Source organism: Zonotrichia albicollis, chromosome 12 (assembly GCF_047830755.1).
Source record: "Zonotrichia albicollis isolate bZonAlb1 chromosome 12, bZonAlb1.hap1, whole genome shotgun sequence".
Classification (NCBI taxonomy): Eukaryota; Metazoa; Chordata; class Aves; order Passeriformes; family Passerellidae; genus Zonotrichia; species Zonotrichia albicollis.
Genome location: NC_133830.1, coordinates 12,723,142 through 12,735,654, shown reverse-complemented (window position 1 = coordinate 12,735,654; position 12,513 = coordinate 12,723,142). Strand labels below are relative to the sequence as shown.

Genomic DNA, 12,513 nt, shown 5'->3' with positions numbered 1-12,513 from the left:
CCACTAATGCTAATTGAACTGACTTTCAAGCTGACAAGAATTTTTGCCAGATAAAGGTTGAAGAAAGAATGAAGGATTTCTTTTCCACTGAGTAGTTTGATCCTATTTCACTAACATAATGCATTAGGTTAATCTTTGGTGATATCCTTAAAAACAGCAAGAAATCAACAAAATGGACAAGACAACAAGTTTCCAAGTGACTCCTCCCCTAGCTACACACGGCTAGTTTGCTATTCAGAGAATCGCAATTCCTCAAACAGACAGACATTCATTTTTACTTCAATTATTTGTGCCATCTCCTTTTGGCAGAATTCTAGACAAGCTGAAAAATCAAATATTGTCAAATACTTGTAAAGAGTTTTATGGGAAATTAAAGACAAATATAGTTTGACACTGATCCTGATATACAAAAAGCAATAAATCAAAAGCTGGCACTCAGTGAATGTCAATCAACATGGCTTTATGGAGCACCAGTCCTGTCAAAATAACTTTCTATCTTTACCAATTACAGAGAGACTCTTTTTTATAATATAAGTGCTTTGAAATAATATGCTGAGATTTCTGTAAGGCATTTGATTATGTGCCACATGACACAGTGTCAGAACAATTAGCTCTGTACTGAGTGAATGTTTGCTGGAGAAGGAAAGGAACCCATAGATATCTTTCTCATCCCAAACTTGTTCCATATTCCCATGATCTAAAAGAAAAGCCTGACAGTCTTCTTGGAAAAGTGACTAGATGTGGAATTATCTGAATAAATGTTATCAGACACAGACACATATGCCTGAAATCATAAATACACTATCAGAATTGGGCAACTATCATAATTAGAAGAAAGCGAACTGCTTCTGAAATCAAGGACAGCAAAAAGGTCGTTACAGGTCATGGTGGAAATGAACACATGGTAAAATGTTGGATTTACCAAGACAAATACAGGCAGAGAAAAAACTCAGAATTTTTGCTGGATCTTTCGACAGTAGCATATGACCATTAAGGGAATTTCACATCTGGTCCTCATGTCACACTCTTGTGAATATTTGACAGACTGTAAACAGATCAGGAAACAGCTAGAAAATTATTGAAAAATAAACTTGGCAGTGAGAAACAGGAGACTCAACTTAAATGATCTCTCAGACAGCATTAAAAGATTTTCTGATCATTATTAAGAAACACAGAGAAAAGGAGACAGATCTTTTCCCTAGTAAAAAACATCTAGATAGAGATTTAGAGAATGTAGTTACACTGCAAATACAGGACATATTTTTCAGTAATTTATCATTTCTGGTTTATTTGAAGATTTCATATCAAGCCTTAGACACTTTCTAAAAGATATGGTTAATTACATTCAAACTAATTTTTAAATTATAGATTTGATGAAGAAATTATTGAGTAGTCCACATTATGATTACAGTTCACTTAACCTTCAACAGCTAATAAATTAATAAAAATCCTTTTCCATAATTTTTCCCCACATCTGTTTCAATGAAAATGCGTGCCATGATCCATCTTATCCTGTATATAAAAATTGATTACATATTTTCCAATTTTTTGATTAGCAATTTCATAAAATTAAGCACAGTCTTCTGTTTTGACATTAAATTGAATAAAAATAATTTTAAAACCAAGAAAAACCAAACATTACTGTATTTTAAACTTTTAATACTAAGAATTACCTCAAAACCAGTCTCAACTGGTGTAAATCCTAACTTCCAGTTACAAATTTTTCTGTATGGATAGGAACAAGTACCCAAAAGTACAGGATGAAAAGCACTTAAGAATCAGGACTGTAAATTTGACAGGTTCCATGAATAAAGTATTATACCAAGAAGCTAAAGTTTGGTGCCTCAGAGCTAGCAGATGATGGAGGGAATACAGAATTCTTCACTGAATTCTCAGAAAAATAAAATTCACCACTTATTTCTGCATTCTTGACACACAGTGAAGCAAAATAAAAGTTGCAGTTACGCCTTATCATTTATTAATATTGGAACAGAGGATTCCAGAAGTAAGCTTAGTTTTTCATATCAGTGTGTGTATCCTACAGAATCATTAATCTATGGCTCTTTCAAACAATAAACTGCAATCAAGCAATTTTTCATTAATGTTTGTGTACATTAACTGCTTTTTAAACTTGGATCTTTCATTGGTTTATAAGGTCAAGAATAGCAATTCAATGACAGAAACTGCAAAGCAAAATCTCAGTTACTGACAAGTAAAACAGGAAAACACCCAAAATTTGAGAGATACCATTTGACTTGAGAAATTAGTACACACACTTGTCATAAAATTGTTAACAATTCCGAGTGTTTAAAATATTGAATGCCTTGTATTTTTAGGACCGACATCTCAGTAACTAATTTGGACCTGTATTTATAGTAAAGTGGAATAATCTCAAATACTATTGAGGCTTTTTACAAATTATTGATTTTATTTCATACTTCTGCTTTTTTTCTTTTAATTTCTGTGCTGCTGTTTGCTACAATTGCCTACTATCTTAAAAACAAGTATCTGCTATAACAAAATGTGATTTACTGCTCTAATCCAATTGCCACAAAACCTCAAATATGGCTTCAAAGCATCAAAATGATGAAGTTAAAAAACAATGCTTGGAAAATATTACACACAGATGTAGAAATGTACAGAGACATTTTCTGTTTTGCTACATATTTTGGAGTATATCTCAATGCAACTTTGCAGGCAGATTTTTTAGGCATCCATTCTCCAAGGCTCATCAGGGTCAGCAGTAAATTTGAGACTGGTCTTCAGGTAACCTCACACAGCAGGTTAGAAACAAAGGAGAACTCTAATCATGGTCTGCACAATTAGGTCTAGCTACAAAATTTGAATAATCAGATGCCAGAAATTGTCAGCCCAGTCGTTGCCATTCTGCATGTAGAATATTCTTGATCACTGGTGAACACAGAGCAGCTGCAGGAGGTAATATTTGTGTTCCAACAGCAACAGATCTACAGCCACTACAGCGGTCCTGAGAGTCACCTCTGTACAATACACCTGTCTTGGGGGGTATTCTGAATTAATCTGGCCCAAAACTGTTCCCTTAAGCAATTTCACAGGGCTGGAGGACCTGCAGGAATGTATCTTTCATTTAAGTTGAATCAAACAAGAACTTGGGATGCCCAATCCAACACCACATCTGGATATGAACCATATGCAAGAAGTGGCAATGACCAGGAGGACTCGATTCGAATCTGCATTCTTGATGAGAACTAAAACTCTACTATAGGTGTACTCAAAGACTGCAAAAGATGCATTACTCTGTGGCCACCTCATGAAAATGTGTCAGAGCACAATCCTTTGCATTCCTTTGGCATGCAAGTATCTTTATAAAACCTATTCTTTAAAAAAAAAAGTCCTGATCCCTTTATAACTTTCGCAATAGAGGCAACATTAAAAACTTGATGAGTTAAGCTTTTCTGGCTCTCTTCCCACAATAGGAGACCCTTCCTGACAAGGCTCATCACATTTCCCTTTCATGTTCTTCATGCTGAGAATTAATGTCTTAACTTGGGTTAAATAAATCTAGCAATAACCTGCTCATCTCTGCAACTAACTTTCTGATGACTGATTTACACTGCTCTCCTTATTATCTACGGCCTCTAATGGGTCATTAAACATGTAACTGCTGGCTCTGAACTGTGAAATTGTCCTACTTACAGCAAATACTTACATTTACAAATATGAATTTCCCCTTTTTACAAAGAAATCTACCTGCTATGCAATGACATTTCTTTCAAATCAAGAACTTAGTTTAAAAATCAGAATCTTTCAGAGCTTAGAGAGACTTTCATCTGCTGCTCAGTTTCTGGGAGCAAACATAGCTGAGGTCTAATCACATGAACTCTCCATGCACAGAAGAATTGACTACAGAAGAGTTTTGTGCATGAATGATTTTGAATGATTTGAAGAACTGAGCCTTTAACTAAAAAGTGGAAAGACTAACAGTGGATTCATTTAAGTGTTTGGGGCACAGAGCTTTAAAAGGTCTTTATTTTATGTTTCATTTGTATATTCAAAAAGATGAATAAATCTTAAAAATTGCTTCAGCAATATGTATTTATGTCAGAGGTCTATTTTCAAAGTTATCCATAACAGAAGGGGTCACAAGTGACCATGCATCACCCAGTTATGAAAATGGCCTTAAATCCCATCTCGCCATTTGTTCTATTTGTATATAGTGGGGTTAAAATCAATCACAAATACAGCCATGGGGGAAAAGTGAAATGTTGTTTCTGACCATTTACTTTACAGCACCCAGACTAGTGGTCACATGAATAAGATGTTTCAGCAGATACCCATGCATTCTGAAGTTTTATCACTAGATGAAGCGGAAACTCAATGCTTCTTACAAGAACTGGTCCGTGAAATCAGATTTGCAATGCAAAAATTTATGGTCCCCTTTGTAGTGAAAGCCTGTGACATGTTATCTCACTTAAGTAACCAGTGCCAGATATGCAACTTTTGTTATCAAATTACTGTCTCCCAGAAATGCATTTTTGGCTCTCTCAATTGGTCTAAAGACCTATTTTAGACTATGATGGTGGCAGATAATTTTTCTGCTAAGAAATGTAAGATAAATGTAAACCTCTCTATAAGTGTTGTATATTATAACACACACATTCAGGGGAAATGAAGGGGAGAGATTTCTATAGCTAAACATGATCTCAAAAAATTCTTCCATATGTGGAAAAGACTGGAAAGCTAACATATAAATATAGATATATATAAATATACACACTGCTCAGTGTGTGTACATTTATATCACATTCATTAAACTTCAAAATATAAAATAAATTAATTTCTGTAAGCAAAGGAGAGGTATAACTTTTCAATGTGCAAAATCCATCTCCCAAAGTATCAAAGACAGCAAAACCTATTTCCTACTTCTTATTTTTACTATAACTCCAGTTTAGCTGGTCTTTTTGCAAATTAAAAATTTTATGTCATTAAAAGATATTTAAAAAGCAGGCTGGCTACAGTATAATTGCAATTAAGAGTCATAATAAAAGCATTAATAAATATTCCAAATTTCCATTGGCTTTTACTTTCAAGTGAGAAATCTTGAGTAGCTCACCATGTTTTTAACTGCAAAATAGCAGCAAATCAAAACCAAGAACCAGAGTATTCCTGAAAGATACATTCAGATTCAGAGATATTCTTCCAAATTTCAAGGCTCTTTCTTTTCTTCCTTCATAAGCACAATGTAACTCACAATAACCCTTAGGTTTGAAGCCAAACCTCAAAATGTGGCCAAGCCTATGTGGAAAGCTATTTCAGTTTTCTTCTTAGGACAAAGTAGACAGAAATACCTAGACAGATGTCAGGCAAAATTTCCTATATCCACTGAAATAAGCACATGATAACACTGAAAGAGTTTTGAGAAATGCTTAGACAGAAGTTACTTCCTCATTAGAGGAGATTTGTCATTCAGTAGCTGCTTATAATAAACAATATTGCTATGAAAACTGCATACAACTTAATTGGAAAATTGGTGTTTTCAAGGTGACCATGATACAAATAGGATTTTATTGCATTCAGTTCAACAAGTCTGAACAATGTGTGATATGAATCACAAGTTCTTTGTTCCAGAAGAATAATATGTGCAGCAAAGATGAAAAATTAGATGAAAGATTAAAAATCTGAAAGCATTTATCTGACTAATTTGCACTGCACTTCTGAGTTCTCAAAACACTAATTCAGCACAATACTTGTTATTTACAGTGGATATGTCTGAGATTGTTTATACTGAATGTACTGACAAGCAAACCTTGCCCTGCCCAAATTCCTAAATTAAATAAATCCATGTGACTCCGATGAGCTTAGTGCAGGCTCAGCTCGGTGCTAATGCAATTGCGTGCTGCCCTGCAGCTTGAGGCACCAGCAGAACAAGTTCACATCCATTTGGGGAACAGACAAGAGCAAGCTCACACCTGCCTAAAAACAATGTGTAAACATACAGGATAAAGAAACACACAGAATATTAAACAAAATCTGGGTCAGGGAGGAAGGCAGTCATTCCAACTTAGTGCATTAGGCAGCTATATTGTATCACTCCTTTTATGTAGGCCAATGTCATTGGTTTTCTCCTTCTTTTCTCTTTTCTTCTTTTTTCCTGAACAACTAAAAGACAAAGTTTTAATGCAGAAAAATCCCAAACAAGAGATTTCATTTATCCAGGTACTAAACATCTGCTCTGACTGACATTTCTACTCACAGTCTAAAGAAATTTGAAGAATTTTATGCTTTTCAAATAACCATGGTTAATGCGTTAGCTAAAATACTCTGTTTTATGTTTTTATGGCTGTTAGGTTTTGTTGTTTCGTTTTGTGTTGATTTTTTTTTAAAAGGAAAAATCTCAGTTTTGATATTCCTGAGCCTGTTCAGGAGTTTGAGGTTGGCAATTTTCCAGGGTGGCCACAGAATACAAGGCATTATGCTAACGACCAGGACTGCCAAAATACACAAAGTAGTATGCTCGCCCTTCCCCTAAAATTACATATGGATCAATACAGTGATTTGTAGATCAGGATCCAGACACTAAAATAATAACCGTTGTTTGACTGTCCTGTGGTTCTGATTTCCAAGTCATCCACCTCAAACAAAATCCCATCTGACCTGTTCAGAGTTTTTCACATATCATCTTTCAGCAACTCCAAGGATATTTAGCAGTTCCAGCTGATAAATAAAGACCTGTTGCCAAGACCAGTCACCACTTTACAAATCAATAAACACTTTTTTTTCAGAGCACATGGTCTTCTTCAGAAAGTTAGTTTTTAGTGGCATACACCTACTTGGCAACAGTCAGTTTGTTGTCAAGTTTCATGCATCACTGCATGTGATTTCTTTTCTCAAATGGAGAAAAGAATGCTTTTAAAAAGCCTGTTTAAAATGAAGCACATTTAATAGTAAGACAGCTACAAGCTCATTCTGGAACAGCTGGCCTTGTGACTGGAGGAAGGGAAGCTCCAGACCCTGCCCCATCTCTGTCCTGATAAGGAGGACTTTTCCTTTAGATAGGAGGATAGTTTAGAAACCTTGAAGTACCTTTTAGGCCTCCTCGCTGAGATCTCAGAGGAACAGAAAACGTGTTGGTGAGTTTGTAACAAATTACTTCTAAACACTAAATCTTGTAGAAGAGCCATCAAAAATGTTTTAAGTAGGGAAAAAAAATCTCTGTGTAGTCAGACAGGATTAAAAGATGTAAAAGGACATCTTTTTACATGCTTAGGCACCATGTGACATTCCATCCTCAATTATAGCTTCTAAGAATAGGGCCAACTGTTTGGAAAGCATTCAAGTTCCTAAACGCCCTATGATATTCACATTTTTCTAAAAATCTGATTATTTTCTATGAGCACATAATCTCTCATAAAACAAAATCAAAATATATTTGTAGCCCTGGTGACCACAGAGTAAAGCATTCAGCTTTGAATCCACTACAGCTCAGGTATTCAGAAAACTCTTAGGAGATTAAGAACATTGTACATTTTATTTCTTTTAAAATCTCCAGTACTATGGGAAGTAAGAAGATTTGACAGTTGTTATAATCATCAGGATTGGCAATAAAATCCAAAGTATGAAAATTATTCAGATATTATACCTCCAGTCTTGCACTGTGTTAATGCAGAATCAAGTTCTTCCCTATGACCTCTCCAATAGCCTCATTTCCTGTTAAGAATGCCATCAGACTAACTTAATCTAAGACATACTTGTGTCAGATTACCTACACTTTTTTCCTGTAGAAATGCCACTTTTAATTTCATAATCAATTAAAGTTTTTTACTGAGCAGCCCATAAGCAGAATCTTGAACTTAGAACCTTCAACCACATCTTAATGCTCTCATGAAGTTGAGGAAGCCCTGGGTGATAAGCAAAGATTGCTGTTCATTATGTGGAGACTATCCTGGAGTTAGAGATTGGTCATACAAGTTGAGGACTGTAAGGACTTTGAACAGGGAGCTAAAAATGCCCAGAGAAATGAACAGTAAGTGAATATGGGTGACTGGAGCCTCAAACTCAGGACAGGAAACAAACAGGGAGGGACTGAGAGGCTCCTGAGATCAGAAAACCAAAGGGAACAAGAGGTGACAAATTCACCAGAACTGCGGCCAGCAGGGCAGAATTCTCTGTTGGCTGGTAACTCACAGGCCTGCTCCCATACTGAAAGGACACAAGTGACAGAAGGAGGGCTGCCCAGCGAGGCAGCTGTGGCAGGGAATACAAATGTGCTGATTCCCAACTTCCAACAACAGCAATTTGCTTGAGCAAAGAGAGCACACAGTCACTTTGTGTCACTGGTGTGTCACAAGCAGGCACTTCCTTCAAAACATTTTCTATAAAAGGGAGAAACTGAAAGATGATGTGGGCAACTGAGGCCAAGACAAAAAGGTTTTAAGGAAAAAGAATGTAGAGGTGAAAAATACAAGAGGCAGGGAGCTGGACAGTTGGGATTGGGGGAAAGTCTGTGCTGTGGGGCAAGATAGGTGCTAAATCTGGAAGTTCCAATTTATTTAGACATGGGTTTTTTTTGTTTCAACTAACTCCTGGATGCAACAAACCAGATTAGATTACTGTAATGCACTCTACAAGGGACTACATACTACAACTCCTTGGAAACTGAAGCTAGAGCAAAATGCTTATTCAGCTCATTTTCATTCTAGGAGTATTACACCCGCACTTCAGGATACACACTGACTGCCAAAATGTTTCCAGGTGGAAATTAAGAAAGATTGCCAACTCTCAAGCCAAAACTGAAGAGAATAAATTTAAGTTTTTGTGCAAAGCTGCAAAATTATCTTTTTTTTTCCTGTTTTTTTAAAGACTAGTAAAAAATTGTTAATATCTGTTACTGACATGGCAGCACTCAATCCCCTGAAATTTATTTATGTCAAATAAAAATCAGATGTACCAAAATAACCAGAGATCACATCATGACCAACTGTAAAAAGACCACTTGTATGGGCAGATGAGAGTTAGAGTCTTCATACTCTTTATGAAGTTTCCTTACAACTTGACCAGAGTTAGGTCCAGACAAGGATGGCAAAAAAAGGTCACTCATCCATGCCTCTCCCTAGAGAGCAAAAAAAGAGGGAATAAAGGCTAAAAGTGTCTGGAAATTTGTCTTTGTTCCCTAGCAGCAGCCAGAAGACCAAAACATATCCATTCTATCTAAAAAAAGGTACTCAGCAAGTTCCTTCAAGAGAAGTCAGACATCCTGTTCTTCACTAAGTCGAGTCATTCTGCCACATGCTGCCCATGGCAGAACAGGAAATCAGCTAAGAGTTATAACAAAAACTTAATCATTAAAAAATATCAATACCTAAAGAGGAATAGTCACATACCTAGAATCTGTGTGTAATGTTGAATGGGAAATGCAGGTTTCTATGGCATACAGCAATCAAATAGCTGCACAAATGAATGTTGTAAAGAGGGGTAAATAACAACATAAAAAGTAAAGAGAAAAGTAAAATCCATGATTGAAAAATGTAAGATAAAGCAATGTCTAGTGTTTATTCATTATTACCCTTGACTGTGCTGTTCTCAAATGTTATTTCAGTAAGGATTTTGCGAAGAATCTCCTATTTGCTTTCTTTACAAGTAAACATTTGCTGGGCTAATCCATTGTTCACAGTCTGTGGAAATTTTGGGATGACAGCACTTCAGGGGAACACCTATTATGAGTCCAATACAAGCTGAAACAAAGCTCTATTCATCTAACCTGTTCTTAGAAACCTCCAAGAAAGGACCTTCCATTACATGTATATGAAAGAATGTCCACATTTTGTTTCCACTTACAGATTCATTAGACTCATAGTGAAAAAGTTTTCTTTTTAAAAACTAACCTAGTTATTCCTGGCAAAATTAAATTTACTGCTCCTAGCCTTTCCCCATTGGGCACTGGAATACAATTGATCATCGTCTTTTTTACAGCAACATTTTATGTATTAGAAGACTTATGCCTCCCATTTGGTACTTTCTAGACTAAACAAACCATGTTCTTTAAGCCTTCCCCACAGGTCATGTTCTCTAAAACTTCTATCATTCTTGTTGCTCTCCTTCTGTCCCTTTCTACTTTGTCTATGTTTCCTAAAGCATGGAGATCAAAACTGTAAACAGCTTTTCAGATGAGCTCTCTCCAGTGCTCCAAAGAACAGAATAATTGCTTCCTGCTTCTTCTTCAGTATTATATCTATCCTAGAATTAGATCCAACTTCACTGCAATGGTATTCCAGATATTATACCTCCAGTATAATAGATTCCTTTTTCCATGCTATTACCTCAATAGCATATGTGACTTCTCCCCTGTAAGCACACTTGTCTTTGCTGAATTTCAAATTTCTTATTCTAGACTCTCTCCAGTTTATCAAGACTGGAGCAGCTTATTGAGCAGTTTGACTGCTCCTGCTGTGCTTGGAGCTTCTTACATCTCTATACATGACTAACAATATTAATGGCATTTCTATTTCACCACTGAAATAATCTCTAAATAAATACTCCACGGAGTCAGATAAAGGACAGACCTCTTTGGAATCCTGCTGTAACTGGCCCTCCTGCCTGAAAATGAGCAATAGAAAATTTGTCTATTGGTTGCACACCCATGTCATGGCAATCTCATAATTATTCAAATTAAAAAATACCATTTTAATTAAAACTTTTGTTATTGGAATTAATTTTACATTATTTATTAATTACATTGCAAAATTATATATTTATTTGCATATTACAAATATCTGGTGGGACAGCGTAAAACACCTGATGAATTAAGAGCAACCACTTTCTGCTTTAACCACAAAACTAGTTCCCTATCAAATTACATTTGACTTGATTTTCTTTGGCAAATTTAAGCAGACTAAATATAGGATGGGTATGCTGGACCTGTCTTCTTTTTTAGAGAATGGCCCAAAACTATCACCTAGGAAAAAAGCTGAGTACAAGTGCTAGTAAATACTAGTAAAATAGCTACTATTTCATGTGCTCTCTCTCTAATCATGCACCTATTTCCACTATTCATATAACATCTCAATGTTCTTGAATATGCTTTGATACTGATTTTCATTATGCTTCTTATCCATTCTCCTCCCTGAATAAGCTGTTACCATGCATTGAAAAGCACTTGACTAAATGTTAGCTCTCTTACATTGTCATGAGCCTCAAATTTCTTTCACAGGTGCAGGCTTCTTAAATAAGTTGAAAACAGTGTCTAGGTTTCAGTAACACTGTGGTGGTTATTACCTGTTTTTTCACATCTCTTGCCTTCATTTTGGCTTTTTTATCCTTCCGTTCATTGCATAAAGCCAATTTTTTTTTATTTTACAGATATTTCCATACAAATTTTCCTTCTTTTATAAACTCGGCAAACTTATCTCTGTTAATCAGAAACAGAACCAAACCAAGACAGCAAGTCCTTAATTCCCTTCTCCTCTTTCTGACAGAAAAAGTTGTTCTTAACATGTTCCAAGAATTCAAAGGATTATGTATTACGTTGTTCAGGTTTACAGTTTGTGGTTTGGGGTTTTATAATTTGCATTAGTATCCAAGAAATCATGTTTTCTCATTCTTACCTGCTCCTGACTAACACAATTCCATTGGTCACTGTGTAAAAAATGTGTAATTTGCCTCTTAGTCTCCTCCTCCCAATTAAGTAGTCTGTCATACATCCCCATTATATTTTCATCCCTGTTTTTCACTTTTATTTCCACCCAGACATGAACTTATAACCTAGTTTAGTATCAAAAAATTATTTTTCATATACAAGCAATGTTAAATTTTTCCTCAGGCTCCTTCATCTGAAAATGAGTTACTTGTTTCTACAGACTGTTTTTCTACTCCAAAAAAATAAGGCTCCAGACAAAAAGCCAAAATTTTAAACTATTTCAGGATGGAAATAAATACCAGAGCTATTAGCTTCAGTTCAAAGAACGCATCGTTGCTTATTAGATCTTTGGAAAATTTATTTTATTCTGAAATAGCCAAACAACAAAGTTATAAAACTGAGGGTGAAGAAGGAGGTGACCAACCTGGTCTGGAGAGGGTCTGTGGTTGTGTTGTGTCCTCCCAGGAGACCGATGGTGGTGGTGGTGGTGATGGTGGTAGTGGTGATGGTCATCATCATAGTTATCTGCCATCAGCTTCATTCTGTTTTGTGTCTGTTCAAAATGTAAAGCAAGACAATTTTACTGCATGTTGGAATGTATTATTCTGACAGTGTTTTAGGAATCACTTGGCTCTGGGGGTTTTTTGGGAGTTTTTTTGAGCTGAAGGATCTAAGAATAGAAATCCAGACTGCTGGCTCACAAAGAAAAGGAAAGAGAAATAGAGAAATCAAGTATATGAACACATCCTCTGTTTCAGCTTTCACATCCATAGAATGACATGAAGAAGTCAGAAAAGTAAATTATGACAGATAATGTGTTTGAAAGGCAAAGACATTCAGCTTTTCTAAATGTATTATTTTAGAGCTGTTTCCTATTTTTCCAGTCTAACATTATGTTTTAG

The 12,513-nt window shown here is 35.7% G+C and overlaps 1 protein-coding gene across 14 annotated transcripts in view; it reads right to left on the bottom strand.

Moving 5' to 3' along the window:
- ERC2 (ELKS/RAB6-interacting/CAST family member 2) overlaps nt 1–12,513 on the bottom strand; it is a 402,457-nt gene that overhangs the window by 108,988 nt on the left and 280,956 nt on the right. For all 14 annotated transcript variants that reach the window (XM_026792408.2, XM_074549878.1, XM_074549880.1 and 11 more), the window contains one exon: nt 12,036–12,164. In XM_026792408.2, the coding sequence (XP_026648209.1) occupies nt 12,036–12,164 (129 nt within the window). The remainder of the gene's footprint in view (nt 1–12,035; nt 12,165–12,513) is intronic.